The sequence below is a fragment of the Rutilus rutilus genome (assembly GCF_951802725.1).
Source record: "Rutilus rutilus genome assembly, chromosome: 6".
In the NCBI taxonomy this organism is placed as follows: domain Eukaryota; kingdom Metazoa; phylum Chordata; class Actinopteri; order Cypriniformes; family Leuciscidae; genus Rutilus; species Rutilus rutilus.
Window position 1 is genome coordinate 24089129 of NC_140214.1, and position 15952 is coordinate 24105080.

Below are 15952 nucleotides of genomic sequence, written 5' to 3' on the forward strand. Positions count from 1 at the left end.
GCCGGTTTCCGTATCTGTGCCGGTGTCCGTAACTGTGCCGGTGTCCGTATCCGTGCTGGTGTCCGTGCCGGTGTCCGTTGTCTGTATCCGTGCCGGTGTCCTTGGTGGTGTCTGTGCTGGTGTCCACTAGGGACCAACAACTGTTTGGTATTCCACATTCTTCAAATTACTTTTATTTTCAACAGAAGAAAGAATCTTATTTGGCCACTTTGGCCTAAATGTCTGCCATTCTTCCGTGTCCGTGCTGGTGTCCGTATCCATGCCGGTGGCCGTATCTGTGCCAGTTTCTGTGCTGGTGTCCGGAACCGTGCCGGTGTCCGTATCCGTGCAAGTGCCTGTGTCCGTGCCATCCGTGCCGTGTTTGTGCCGGTTTCCGTATCCATGCTGGTGTCCGTGTCCGTGCCGGTGCCTGTGTCCGTTCCATCCGTGCCGTGTTCGTGCCGTTTTCCGTATCCGTGCTGGTATCCGTGCCATCTGTGCCGTGTTCGTGTCGTTGTTCGTATCCGTGCCGGTGTCCGTGCAATCTGATGCCGTGTTCGTGCCGGTGTCTGTATCCGTGCCGGTGTCCGTATCCGTGTCGGTGTCCGTATCCGTGCCGGTGTCACTAGGGACCAACAACTGTTTGGTGAGCCACATTCTTCATAATAACTTTTATTTTCAACAGAAAAAAATTACTTATTTGGCCACTTTGGCCTAAATGTCTGCCATTCTTTTTTTATTTTATATTTATTTTATAATAAAACAATACAAAAACAAAAACAAATTCACTCACTGCTCTGAGAACTTTAATAGTAGCTTTAATAAGTATCAATGTATAATTTATACAGTGAAGTCTATGTAGTGTTTTATTTTTATACTTGTTCATCTTCTGTTAAATACACCTACTGTAGCGGAAAAAATAAAGAACTGTTTATTTCATTTGTATTTTATGTTGTGTATATGTAATGTGTATCTTTGTTCTTATCTTTTATTATCATATAAAATAATGACAAGGATTTTTATCTTCGCCACTTTGGCCTAAATGTCTGCCATTCTTTTTTATTTTATATTTTGTTACCTTGTAAGGCTTTGTTTTTAAAATAGGGACATTAGTTTGGCTGTAATGCTCAGTCACTTGCAAAATATTAAAACCAACATGAAAAAGAATCGTGATAAAATCGTGAATCGTGATTTTCATGAAAAAAATCGTGATGTGATATTTTTGCCATATCGCCCACCACTAATTAAAATGCTCACAAAGGAATCGATAAGATTAATAGAAAATTTTATTTTATAACAAGTATCCGATTTCTGACATCAAGTATTCGATTCGATTTTCGATTCCCAACCCTAATTTATATACATATACATATGTGTATATATAATAAATATATAAATATATGTATTTTATACACTTTGAATTTTACCCATGACATGGTAATGTGTATTTCCTGGCTACAAATTAGCTTGCAATTACATCAGCACATTTGACTAATTCGTTCCTTCGTTTTAAGTAAATCATGCGCACGATATAATCATTTGTTCTACTAAATCGTGCACACAATATAATAATTTATTCCCTCGTTTTACTAAATCGTGCACATAATATAATAATTCATTCCCTCGTTTTACTTAATCATGCGCACAATAAAATAATATTTCTCTTTTTTTTACTTAATCGTGCACACGATATAATAATTTGTTCCCTCGCTTTACTAAATCTGAGCCACGTTGTAATAATTTGTTCCCTTGATTTAGTTAAATCAATAAAACAAACTATTATATAGTGTGCACGATTTACTTAAAACAAGGGAATGAATTAGTAAATTGTGGCCATGATATATACAGTATATATTTTGTCCTGCTTGTCCTACTCTGCTCCACTGTCAGTCCACCTGGAATCAATCTACTCTGGCTATGAATGTGCATTTATCAAGACAGAAGTTGTTTTTATTCTTGTATCCCTTAACCAAATCCTTGTTGTAGATAAAAGAAATGGACTATTGGCTTTGAAAATCTTTCATCATGTACGTACATAAAAACACATGTTGGATAAAAATGTCTGGCTGTTGTAGGAACAACTGATAAAAGAAGATGATTCTGTTTGTTTCTCCAGACTAAGCGATTTTCAAAGGGAAAAGCTTGTTTAAATAATTTCATGTAGTCGTTTCTTTAGACTTCTAATTTAAAATGTATTACGTGTACTTCACTTGTGCGTTTGTAATAGGCAGAGATGGACACGGTGGAGAAGCTGGCTCGTCTGGTTCCATGTGAACACGAAGACATGATGAACGTCACTCTGCGACTCCTCCACAACCTCTCCTTTGACACGGGCCTGCGCACCAAGATGGTGCATGTGGGTTTACTGCCCAAACTCACTACTCTGCTGGGTAACTCTCTTACCTTTCATACAAATGAGATTGGCTCCACTGTAATTGAATTGCACAGCAGTTATTTTTTTTACATTTTCACACATTTGAATGCCAAGGACTTTGCATCAGATATAGTTCCACAGTAGTTTTACAAGAGATATTGCCTAAAACCCTCACTGAGAAACTGTAGAAATAATAACAATTATATACCCTACGGTTCAAAAATTTGTGGTCGGTAAGATTTTTTTTCATGTTTTTGAAAGAAGTCTCTCACTAAAGCTGCATTTATTTAATCAAACATACAGTAAAAACAGTAATATTATAAAATATTCTTACAATTAAAACAGCTGTTTTGTATTTTAATATATTTTAAACTATAATTTATTCCTTTGATGGCTAAGCTGAATTTTCAGCATCATTACGTTTTCAGTGTCTGAGTTTCTATCATCTAGAAAATTTGCGGTAGTACGGCAGGAGAAAGTGAAATTGAATGGCTTTCCCTGCTGAAAAATCCAGAAAAAAACAGCATTAATTGCATGTTGGTCCAAGCTTTTTTATGCTGTACACACACAAACAATTATTTTTACACTTAGCCACAAACGGACGGACGGACAGACAGATTATCCGATCAAAAATACAGAAAACACGAATATTGTGAAATATTATTACAATTTAAAAATAACTGTTTTTTTATTTTAATTTATAGTAACAGTAATTTATTCCTGTGATGGTAAAGCTGAACTTTACTCCAGTCTTCAGTGTCACATGATCCTTCAGAAATCATTCTAATATGCTGATTTGCTGCTCAAGAAACATTTCTCAATGTTGAAAACAGTTGTGCTGCTTAATATTTTTGTGGAAACAAAATATTTTTTTAATCTTTTTAACATTATTAATGTCTTGCTGTCACTTTTGATCAGTTTAATACATCCATGCTTAATAAAAGTATTCCTTTCTTAAAAAAAAAAAAAAAAAAAAAAAACTTTTGAATGGTAATAAGTTAACTTAAATTTTTTGCTCACTTTTCCCTGCAAAATCTCTAGACCTGTTTAAAAAATCCTGACAATCTGATCCAAGCCCAGAATGTTACGTTTTTAATGCAGTATATTAAGAATGAACAGGATAATATAATTTTCCTCTTTTCCCTTTAAAATAAACCTCTTTGGCCCGGCAAGAAATTGGACAAAACTTGTACGAGTGAGGTTAATGGACAAATTATATTTGTAAGGTTTCGAATTAAAGTCATCTTTAGACATTATACACTCTTATCTTCAAACTAGAAAGAGACTATTTAAAGTTGCATTCAAGGATTCAAAATCTTTGAGCTATATGATCTACATCTGAATGATTTTCTGTACAAGCTAAAGAATATACAGTTACACTGAAAGCAAAAACCTGCTTTGGCAGCTGCTGGTTCAAGTGCAGATGATGGAGGTTTGGCGTCAACCACAATATTTTGGGTAATTCGAGGCCAATCACATGCTGCTCTTTTGCTAACCAGCTCGGATGACACCTCCGCATCAAATGCTGCTTTGGAAATCATTTTCGTGATTACATCTAAGGACTTAATTGCTTAAGACATTTTTTTCACTGTGCCAGCCATTAACGCTCCACCAGTTAGGGGCGAGTTTAAGAGGATACCTGGCTGGTGTCGTAAAGCCCGTCCGTGTCCTCCTACTCTCGTTGAGGTGAGGCAGCGACGTGGGTCATCTGTGTCTGCAGACACTAACGAGAAGCACATGTTCCAGCCACCGAGGGCCCGCCCAAGACGGCCCTCGCTTATTAATGCCACTAAAATATATGCCTGCCTCCTCCTGTGTCCCCAATTAAACAAACTAAGCAAACCTCTTCTCTCCTTCTCTTTACCTACTCAGCTTTCCCTCACTTTTTTCTCCCCAGCGGTCACATCTGCTTCTAATCGCCGATGTGATAATGTGTTCTAGGGTGTCTCGGGTCCCGACTGCCATGGTTGGACTTATAATGACTGATTATACCATTGATCTATCCGAGTGTTTCCTATCTCACAGGGGAGTATCAGCATTAGGGAGGAAGAGTAGGAGGGAGTAAAGTGTTATTAATGAGAGTGTTTGTAGGGAGAAGTGTGAGTGTTTGGGTTGCGTGTGTATCTGTGCACTCTCTCTCTCCCCCATGGAATGAGTTTGGATCGTGATAGCATACACCACATGCTCTTATCTCCAATCTCTATGATAAATAACTCGCTCTCAGCACGAGCCAGTATAAATACATTATGTAACTGACCACGACTGATCAATTTAGATAGCGCTTTAAAAGTTTACACACGTTGTGAATCTCTCTGAATGTGTTTTTTTTTTCCTCTCCTTTTTTTTCTATAGGTGATGACACGCACAAGCACGTAGCGATGCGCATCCTGTACCACATCAGCATTGATGACAAATCTAAATCCATGTTCGCGTATACTGACTGCATCCCTCAGGTCTGAGTCTTCTTCACTTTTATTCACATTTGATTATTGAGATTAGGGCTTTTAATAATCAACATTAGTCTGTTGATTATTTCCTAAATTAATTAGGGTAACACTTTATTTTACAATGTCCTTGTTACACATGTTGTTACTATAGTTAGTACATTATGCATAATTACATGCAACTAACCCTAAAACTAGTCTTAACCATAAATAAACTTATTCTAAGAACATGTAGTTAATTAATTTTACTCAGTACTTAATTATGCATTTAGACATTTTAAATGTATTATTACAATAATTGTATAACTATTATACAACTGTATAATTGTAACAAGGACACTTTTAAATAAAGTGTAACCTTAATAATTAGATATTCTCCAACTTGCCCAATTTTAAGGTAAAAAGTATATAATATTAATATTAAAAGTAATAAAAATGTAGCAATACAGTTTAAATGACCAAATAAATTATATTAAATAATAATATTAAGCAAAAATTAAGTGAAATGAACAGGTTCTAGCAGGACATAGACATCATTTCCTTCTCTTATCATAGTAGCACGTTACATGTAATCAGACACATTTTTTCAGTAATGAAAAAGTAATACATTTTAATGTATTTTAATAATTGTTACTTCTGTTAAATAATCAGTTGTAGTTGACTTAAAACCTAATTGACCTGCTTATACGGTTTTGATTGGAATCTGTTTGATTGACAGGCAATATTGCATGCTCTATGAAGTTTGTAGAGTTAAATACTAGTGTGATGGAGGCATTTAATTGTTAGGGGCAAAAACTAAATGCTCATGTTTTTTGCATTTCTAAAGTGCCATTACTGACGGAGGATCTCCATGCACAGTGCAAAGACCCGACTTACGGATTACAAAATTCATTGTTTATCATTTTCATTATCAAGCGAATTATTAGCAATTCATTTGTGGATTCTAAAAGCTGTAATTGTATGTACAGTATGTCACATGTGGCAGGACAAAATCTGTTATGTGGTGAATAATGATTCCTCTTTGTAGACATTTGGAAGTAATACAGACAGTATGCACCTAGTAGTCATCCTGGTATTCTATGCATACAGAAAAAGTGTATACTGCACACTGCATACTGTACTGCATAAAGTTAAATTGTACTTTGCTATTCCAAATACTGTATGTTACTGCTGCTGCTGTGTGTCATGTATGTGTATCATGTGTGCACCTCACAGTGTTGTAAAGTGGGCTAATTGTAGTGGTGTCTTTCTCTCACATGGCGTTAATGAGATAACAGAGCTAATTTAATAGGAGGGGGCCTCTGTGGGGTCACCAGCAATTGCCTGGGTACAATTTCTCTGAAACAACTTCTGCCTGAGCGTTGTCATCTTTAAAATGCTTGTCTTCTCTAATTGGGTGAAAATGCCTACCAGATGCTTGTTAAAAAAAAAGTTAAATTCCTCAACCTAATCGCTCCGCCAATCCGCCTGGAGAAGGTTGTGGCATGATGTCAGTCCGAATAGCTGCGTGACTCCTCAGGGAGTTATGCAGTGTTTTTCTTTCTTTCTTTCTTTCTTTCTTTCTTTTTTTTTTAGTTGTTTCATTCAGCAGTTTGTTTTTCATAAAAAAAAAAAAGTTTGCGTTTGTGAACTCATACTCGTACAAATTAAAAGTAAAAACATGAACTGCTATATGATTTATGTGTAACGAGTGGTTCCCTACATTATTACAGGAAGGTGGTACAGCAATCACATGACGTTTTCAAGAAGTTTTCTGTGCGCAAACATCTGAAGCGCGCGCACAGAAAGCTGCCTCTCAGACAGCGCGTGGATAGCCTATTAAATCGAGTTCTCTTTCATGCCTTCTTGCGCTTGAACAAACAAATTCACACAAAATTATGTCAAAATGCCATGCCTGTACAGGCAAGTATCCTTGTGAAACATAGTCGGTTATGTCTTAAGTGACCGTTAACAGCTGAAAAGAAAATGCATAACAAGATATTGAATACGTGCAGCTCTTAAAGTGACAGCAGCCTAATAAACTTACTGCTGTCTTTGTCCTCAATGTCGAACTAACTACAAAAGACACAAAGAAAGTCACTCACTGCTCTTGACTGGTTGAGCCCTGCTGGAGCAGCTCTAAATATTCACTGTGCTATTAAATCAAAAATAAAATATGATAAAGCAATAATATGAACAGGGAAAGTAACAGTAGCTCCTACAATACATTTTAACAGGCATAATTAGGCATGAAAATAACTGAAGGAAATATCTATTCACTAAGCCAGCTAATTTGATTAAAATTCTGCCCAATATTTTAAAACATTAAAAATGAAAATACAGGTATCGGTACTTGTTAAGTACTAAAAATAAAAGTATCTGTATTGGAAAAAGTATTATATAGTCCCTAGTTTTTTTTCTTCCTTTCTTTTTTGTTTGATTGTTTATTTATTTATTTATTTCAGTGGTTAATTCTTTCTTTTGTTTGATCTTTTGTTTGTTCTGTCTTTCAATTTGTTAATTTCATACTTTCATTCTTTGTTTCTATACTTTTTTGTTTAATTATTTCTTTCGTTTGTTTGTTTTCATTTGTTCTTTTATTTTATTTCTTTCGTTGTTTCATTTTTGTTTTCTTTTGTTTTAGTTCTATCTTCCTTCCTTTCTTTTGTTTGCTTGTTCATTCTTTCTTTTTTATTTCTTTCTTTCAGTTTATTCAGTTGTTTATTCTTTTGTTCTTTCATTCATTCTTTTGTGTGTTTTTTTTTTTTTTTTTTTTGTTCTTTCTTTCTCTCTTCCTCATTTTGAAGACTCCCGTGACTCTTCATCAATAGCTAAAGTCAGTCTGTCGGTTGTAGATCTGGTGTCCCGCAGGTCTGCTCTGGCAGTTAGCCTGGATCCTCTTCTGTAAGGGAGGATTTAGATCAAACGGCCCTCGCTGCTCTGGGTTCTGAACTGGCGAGGAGAGGCCCGGCATTGGACCCATTCCTCTGCCACAAAGGGGTCTAGCTATAATTACTCAAAGCTGTGAGGTGTGTTGTGTGTGAGGAAATGCTTGCAGGGGTTATGGAGCTATGAAACCATGGAGAGCTCAGAGACGGAGGTGGGAGGGGGGGGGGGGGGGGGGTGACTCAGGGGTACGAGGCAGGGCCTCCCATTGCTGGTAAATAGGAGCAAGCAGGTGCCAGTGAGTCTAGACTGCGTGATTTGGAGGCCTGGGACCAAGTTATGTGATACTCAGTATGGGAGAGGCCTGATTGCTCACTGCTGCCTCTTCACAAGCCTGCATTGGACTGTTTGTGCCTTCCTGTTTAACTTCCAACTGGCCCACACCATGACTGTAACCATTGCTCATCTTTCTTCATCTGTTCATCTCCTCATTCTTCTCTTCACCCACACTCAATTCATTGGCCGCTGTACAGTTATCTCCTTAAGATAGGCCTGCAGTGTCCCTCTCACTGGGCCATTATCAGCCGCAGCATTGACCTGATTAAAGTAGACTGTGGGATATTGCCTCAACTCTCTCTGGCTCATGAATAAAAACACAAATAGCAATCCCTTCGCCAACACTGACAGCACTAATACTTCTCCCTGTCAGGAACCGTCTGTTTCATCATTTATTTCTTTTCTTTTGTTTTCCCTCTGGTTGTTGCACGATACTCCAGTTTTAAATTGTGCCTTAATAGGTCTATTGTGATATCACACTCATTTGGAAATCCCATATGTGCCTCATTGTGACGTACTATTCCGGGCGTCACAAAGAGCTTTTTTCAGTTACTTGAAGTTGTCTGTCAGACAGGTGTCAGTCCAGATGAATGTTTCTTTGTGATTATTCTTATAGTAGTAATTAGTTATTATTCTTAAATTGTTTACAACAACAATAGCAGCAACAACAACAATAAAAATAGCATAGATTTCTTAATTGTTGTGGTTGTTGTTGTAGTTATAACATGAATGTAATTTATTTAATTATTATTTATTTTTAAATTACAATTAAAATATAATTTTTAAAAAATGTACAACTATTACTATTAATAAAAAATATTAGTATTATTATTGGTAGTTTATTATTAAAATATAAATAATTATGTTAATTGTCATCATTAGAATTATACTGAATATAATCTTAAATAAAATCAATAAAATGTTTATGTTCTATTTCTTCACTACTTGCATTTGGAATCACTCTAATTTATACAGTAGGTGAACCTTAAGCAAACCGAATGGACTAAACCGGTCTAAAAGGATCAGAGTAATTCTAAACATGCTATCATGCTAATCAGCGTGTGCCTTTAAGCACGTGAGACACACCGTTTCCGGCAATTTTTGTTTAAATACATTTTCCACTTCTGTAAAATAAAGTCTGTCAATGCATTTTTTCTGTGCCAGACAGCAGTGACAGACAGTTTGGACAACCTCAAAGTTCCTGTTTTTTTTTTTTTTTTTGCTGTCCTGACCAAATTTTTTTGTCAAGCCCTGCTATACCTTTATAGCGTGCTGATTCAATGTTATCATGTATGATACATGTATTTAAAATGTTTTAATGATATCTTGTGTTGTGTGTGAGCAGCTCATGCAAATGCTGTTTGAACACGGTGAAGAGAGAATCGACACCGAGCTCATTTCCTTCTGCATCAACTTGGCTGCTAACAAGACTAATGCTCAGATTATCTGTGAGGGTAAGAGCCTGTATCTCATTTCCCCTGGAATGACATGCAACACTGAACTACACTGTTACAAACATCTGTGTTTACTGTCACACATCAGTGACTTTTGCTTTCTGTAATTAATAATACATGAAGTCTGATCAAACTTGTGATTAATCTCTGGCTGAAACTGATTATTTGAGCATTTGCTCTGCAGGTAATGGATTGAAGATGCTGATGAAAAGAGCACTCAAACTAAAGGACCCGCTGCTGATGAAAATGATTAGGAACATCTCACAGCACGATGGACCCTTGAAACAGCTCTTCATTGTAAGTACAATATTTCTGTCATTCCATGAAGAGTCACAAGTTGCACATTATACATTTACTCAATACATCAAAGCATAATTTGGCATTGGCGTGTTAGCGAAATTAGTTTTTAAAAATTAGTCTGTGTTAAATGATTGCTAGAAACCCCTAGAGATATTGGATGTCATTTACTCACCAGGACTATGTGGGTGATCTGGCAGCTCAGATCAAGCTGGAGGGCGATGAAGAGTTTGTTATTGAGTGCTTGGGTACAATGGCAAACCTCACCATACCTGACCTGGACTGGGAGCTTCTGCTGAAAGAGTACAACCTGGTGCCTTTCCTCAAAGACCACCTCAAACCCGGTAAAGCTAACATGTACCAGTTTGTGTAGTGTACTACACTGTATATGAGTAGTTGACACATAACAGGCCCTTTTTTATTGACATCAAGGTGTTGTAGATCATGTATAAGTTTTTCATAGTTCTGTGCAGATAAATCACCCTTTGCCTTTGTCTGTTCATTAAAAGGTCCTGTGGTGTGACAAATTATTAGAAGTATAAATAGTCTGTGCCATCTCTCAAATAATATGAGCTTTGTATAACTGTATGTAGAATCTTTTAAAAGGCTGTTTAAATAGATATAGATGGAGTATTGCAAGATACTCTGCAAAACATCTCTTTCCAAAAGGTTTTAATCCTATTTTGTTAAATTGCTATATGAAACAGTAACCAGTATGCAACCCTAACAGTATGACATATTGTGCTACATCACATTCCCTCTCATGTCTGGATCCATTTTTGCAATCCAATTTTGTGTACAAATGGCCTAACTTTTGACAGTCCAATCATGATAAGCAATCATGCTTCTGTATAGTAGGTCTGTATAGTATTACTATATGTGCATATATTACACATTTTGGCAAAGGTAGTAAATCATCCATGTGCATTCCTTGTAGGAGTAGTACAATATACACATTTTATCATCATACTAAACCGCATTTGATCTTTGACCTCTGTGTTTCAGGTTCAGCTGAGGATGACCTGATCCTGGAGGTGGTGATCATGATCGGTACGGTGTCAATGGACGACTCCTGTGCCGTCATGCTGGCAAAGTCCGGCATCATTCCTGCTCTTATTGAGCTGCTAAATGGTAAGAGCGCTGCCAACATTTACACACATTTATTAGCATTGAGCCAGTGCAAACGGATCTCCAAACCCTCGACAAAAAACATCTTTTTCATTATCGCCAGCCATAAAAATAAATTCCGGAAAAAAAAGATCAGTGCTGTTTTGATTTCTACTTTTGTTTGGCCGAATCGCGAAAGCTGCCCCCCCTGCTTTGCATGTCTGTAGCCAATCAAGTACCAGATTTCAATTTGGCATGCTTTGTCTTTCCTAATGTGATCTGATGGAATGAGTTTTGAAGAGTTTATTTAGACTAAACTAATATTAAATTAGAATAAATTAGAATAAATAAACAGCCCGTGGCTGCTAGGGGCACGGAGGGCTGGTTCTCGCTTTATGCATTATGTGCTGGGAAGTGACAGTGTTTTCAGGAACAGGAAAGCACCAGGCTCATGGTATGCATCAGATTTGCTGGTTCTGCTCAGTGTGAGCCCTCATTTCAATAAATCCTGATGGCGGGGCTTTTCCTTGCCATGAAAAGAATAAATGTTTAAGAGGGCAAGGAGGTGGAGGGCTAAGATAGGGACCGTCCCAACATATACAGCTCCTCTCAAAGAGAAAAAGAAAAGAAAGTTCTTGAATTGGCCACTTTTTTGTTATCCCAGTCCAGACACAATGGTCTCAATTACATGACATTCAACATCTGAAATGTTTTTGCACTACGTGCCATAAAATATTCTGTATCTTTGATCACAACAATGCAATAACAAATCTGACATTTGTTTCCCTCGTGATAAGCATTATGTGGCAACGCTGCATTGACAGATGCTTGGGTATTGTTTTATTTACATATCATTTCAGCACTTGTGTTCGTATACTCGTTCATTGGCTCTTTCTCATCTGAAGAGGCGTTGACATGTTCTCTGTGATGTTATTTGTAGCTTGTGCAAAGCTTGTACAGCGCCTTGCTGTAGCGGTATTCAGTATCTGGTCCCATGGAGCAACTAAAGCCTCTTTGCTATCATTCTTCTAGAGGAATTTCGATCCCAGGGGACGAGTTCATTCTGAGAAAGATCAAAATTGAAATAAAGGCTTTTATTAAAGTTAGGAGGGGGCCGTTACAACCACACAGTTCTCCATAGGAGCTTTCTGTATCATTTCAGAGGAAAAGTTGATACTCTCGCCAAATGGCGGCTTCTCACGAGAGCCTTCATACATAAACATGATCCACTGGAGGAGGTTTTGAACATCAGCTCGCATGAACAGGCACCATTGGATAGGAAATGCCTGCGCAGCTGCTCTGGAGTGTGCGTGTTTGTTAGTTTTCCCGTATTGCATTTCAGCTCAGTGCTGATGTGCAGATATTCTCGTGATAAGGAAAGGATTGTGCCTTCTTCAAATGAAGCAAAATGCTTTATTTCATGAGGTCAAAGTAATGTTCTTCGTTTGCTTGTGTTGCTGTTTCCAGCCCAACAGGAAGACGATGAATTTGTGTGTCAGATCATCTACGTCTTCTACCAGATGGTCTTCCACCAGGCCACCAGAGATGTCATCATTAAGGACACTCGTATCCTTGTTACAATAAATTGATTTTCAGTGTATGGTATTCTCAGCAGATGTTTTGTAAATGGTCTTTGACAGCTGTTTGGCCTGTGTTCACCGATGCATTGATACTGTTGAGTTCTTCAGTCTTTAATACTGCAGCTTCATGTAAGAACGCATGCTTATTTTCACGTCCAGACATAAGGAGAATGTAAAAAAAAACCAGGTTTGTCTGCACTGTAAAAAGTGGCAAGATACAATAGTTACCCTACAGATCTATTTCTGCTTGATCTAACACGAAAAAATGACTTTCGTTTGTGTAGCTTAAGTATTCAGGTTGATTCAGACATATTAAATAATGTTTTTTTATGTTACAACAAAGCACATTTTTGGGGTTTCATGGCAAAACATTTTATAGTACATACTGTGATGGCTCTGGGGTAGACCGACATCCAGGCCAATAACAGACCGCATAAGACCCAGAACAATGGGTCTCAAACTCAGACAAAGGCTATTTTTTTTTTTGGTTTTAAGAAGTCTTAAAGACCAAGACCACAAAATGTAGAATTTTGCCCAAAAATTTGTCTAAATGATTGTAATTATAAATTATAAGAAATTTTACAATGAGCTGTTGAACTTTTAACTAATTAGTTTACATAGTTTCTATGGCAAGATTGGTCAAAATGTGTGGCTTTATTATTATTAACAACTAAATATTACACTAATTAATAGATCGATTCATAATATGAATAATACTGAAATCCTATCAATACCTTTACATTAATACACTTCAGCGCTCTTACTCAATATTTAAGAATGAAGAAGGTGCACTAGGTGTCACTGGCTATAACAAAATGAAATATTGATTGAACACAAATTTGTTAAGAGTTTTTACAAGATGTTAATGTTTTTAACTGATTGAAGATTTGTAATTATGGTAATTGAGATTGAACACAGCAATTATTGGGCTTTAATTGTCAGTGAATTGTGAACTCCTTAACCGTATCTCCAAGAGGCCCCAGCTTACCTCATCGACCTTATGCATGACAAAAATGTGGAGATCCGACAGGTGTGTGACAACACTCTGGACATCATTGCCGTAAGTATTCTAAAACAACCCCACTACACATGGGGTTGCACTCAATTCTGAATCAGAGACCTCTGTGTGTTTTTGCTCAATGCTGACCATGTGTGTTTACAGTGCCAATAAAATCTCTGCAGTTAATGTTCACTCACTGACATTAGATAGCAGTAATTGGTGGTGAACTCTTGAGAGCCAGGTTTGTTTGGGGAAGTGTTTCATTCACTTTATTAGCCTGCTCGTTAAGCCTCGGCCACATGAAAGCATGCGTGTGAGATCTGGTTTGTATCCGTGGTGACAGAGAAAGTGCAGATGTATAGCTCTGGCTCAGCAGACTGACATGTTTGAGCTGAGGCTGACGTTGGTATCAAGTATGCAGATTTACACTTTCATCGGCCATTCTATGAGGCAGTCATGTTTATGAATTGCAATGTTCCATCTCAAGCTAAATTAATTTTACAGATTAATTAGATATGAAGACTTACTTAAGCTCATTAAGATGTTTTTTCAAATTCCCACTTTATAAATATCATTTGTTTACTTCATGGTAGCATAGTTGATATTTTAAAGGGGTGGTTGATTATAATTTCACTTTTTTAATTTTAGTTAGTGTGTAATGTTGCTGTTTGAGCATAAACAACATCTGCAAAGTTACGATGCTCAAAGTTCAAAGCAAAGGGAGATATTTTCTTTTAAAGAAATTGTTTTTTAAGGACTTCAACAAACGGCTGGTAGGGACTACACGACATTTACAAAACCCCCGCCCCCGGGAACGTGATTTATAGATTATCAGACAGAATATGCTAATCAATGAATAGAAGATAACCACACATAAGCTACATCAATTAATCAACTAACCATTCAGAAATGTTCTGTTGCATTCTACATGTTGTCACTTCTTCTTGAGTCTCTCCATGTTTGTCTGACTCCGGTTTGAACATAAAAGCCTAAAGGTTTTTGAAATTTTCAGTGCATGTCTGTGTGAGGTACATGTGAACATGTGACCACTGTGCCGGGAGCAGGAGCTCATTTGCATTTAAAGGGACACACACAAAAACGGTGCGTTTTTGCTCACTCTCAAAAAGGGACAATTTTAACATGCTATTTAAAATATATCTGTGGGGTATTTTGAGCTAAAACTTCACATACACGCTCTGGGGACATCAAAGACTTATTTTACATCTTGTGAAAAGGACATTATACCACCTCTTTAAGATCATCTCCTATTGTGATCCGATTTCAAAATGATTCTCAAAGTATCTACATCCTTGTAGAATTGACCTCCAACTTGCCCCAACAAACATCTGATTTCCTTATTTTCTGACTAGAGAAGTGTGACTCACGTGAATCATGAAATGGCCTTAATCAATTACTAAACCATCTGCTAAATATTGTGTTGCAAATACAAATACTGCAGCTCATGATTCTGTGTTTTCAGTGTCTCAGAGCAGCTTGTTTTGCTGTAAATGCTGCTCATCACGAACTTAGGGGGTTGGTTCGTGGTACAGGTTTCCTTTCATTTTTAGTCATCCTGAAGACCATGATTAGCTGGTTCAGGTGTTTATTTGGGGCTGGAACTCTACAGGAAGTTTTGCCATCCACAAGCAGGATTAGCTTTTTTGAGAAAGTATCTAGATACATCAATTAATATTTTTTTCTGGAAACCAATCTAGAACTGACATAAATGAATACTTGACCCAACTAATAATTAATTCACCCTCATGTCGTTCCAAAACTTTCTTTCTTCTGTGGAACACAATAAGATATTTTGAAGAATGTTAGTAGCCAAACATTTTTAATCATAGAAAAAAAAACATTTCTTAAAATATCTTCTGTTATGTTCCACGGAAGAAAGAAAGTCGTACAGGTTTACAAGAGGGTGGGTAAATGATGACAAACTGTTCATTTGTGGGTGAACTAACTCTAGAATATTGGGTGCATGTTTGTGTGAGTGTGTATTCTCACTGGCCCTCTGGGCTTTGCATTAGGCTTCTTCCCCCGGGCTCCCGCGCAGTTCTGTGCTGCTGTCCACATGATGAATGGACACAGCAAAGAAAAGAGAAACAGGGCTTATTTACTCAGGTTCTGCCACAGGGGGCCTCGGCTGATTAATCCATATTTTCATTCAGCAGAGCAGGCGGCGGCAGTGCGCCTCTGTGGGCCTTTAGACCCCGGGACAGAGAGCTGGCCTTGAGCTCTGAGCCCCAGCAGCCCTCCTCCTGTACCCTCCACCTCTCTGTTGCCTCACCGTACAGAGCTAATGCTGAAAAAAAAAATCCCAACCTCAGCCTCAGCATGAGTTAGTATTGGTACATCTAATACTTTGTCTCAGCAGAGATGGTTTAACTTTTTAATCTTTCTTTATTGGGTGAGCTCTGTGCAAACGATGCTAGATGTGTTTCCCACTGCCCTGTGCCGAGAGTAACAAATTCATTCATTGTCTTCAGTTTAGTACAGTTATAAAAAAAAGCTTT

General features: G+C 37.4%; 1 protein-coding gene across 1 annotated transcript in view; it reads left to right on the plus strand.

Moving 5' to 3' along the window:
* kifap3b (kinesin-associated protein 3b) overlaps nt 1-15952 on the plus strand; it is a 32567-nt gene that overhangs the window by 5294 nt on the left and 11321 nt on the right. The window contains exons 10-17 of the mRNA XM_084411490.1: nt 2207-2369; nt 4706-4806; nt 9344-9452; nt 9637-9749; nt 9928-10093; nt 10755-10880; nt 12324-12422; nt 13411-13496. Coding sequence (XP_084267616.1) covers nt 2207-2369; nt 4706-4806; nt 9344-9452; nt 9637-9749; nt 9928-10093; nt 10755-10880; nt 12324-12422; nt 13411-13496 — 963 coding nt within the window. The remainder of the gene's footprint in view (nt 1-2206; nt 2370-4705; nt 4807-9343; nt 9453-9636; nt 9750-9927; nt 10094-10754; nt 10881-12323; nt 12423-13410; nt 13497-15952) is intronic.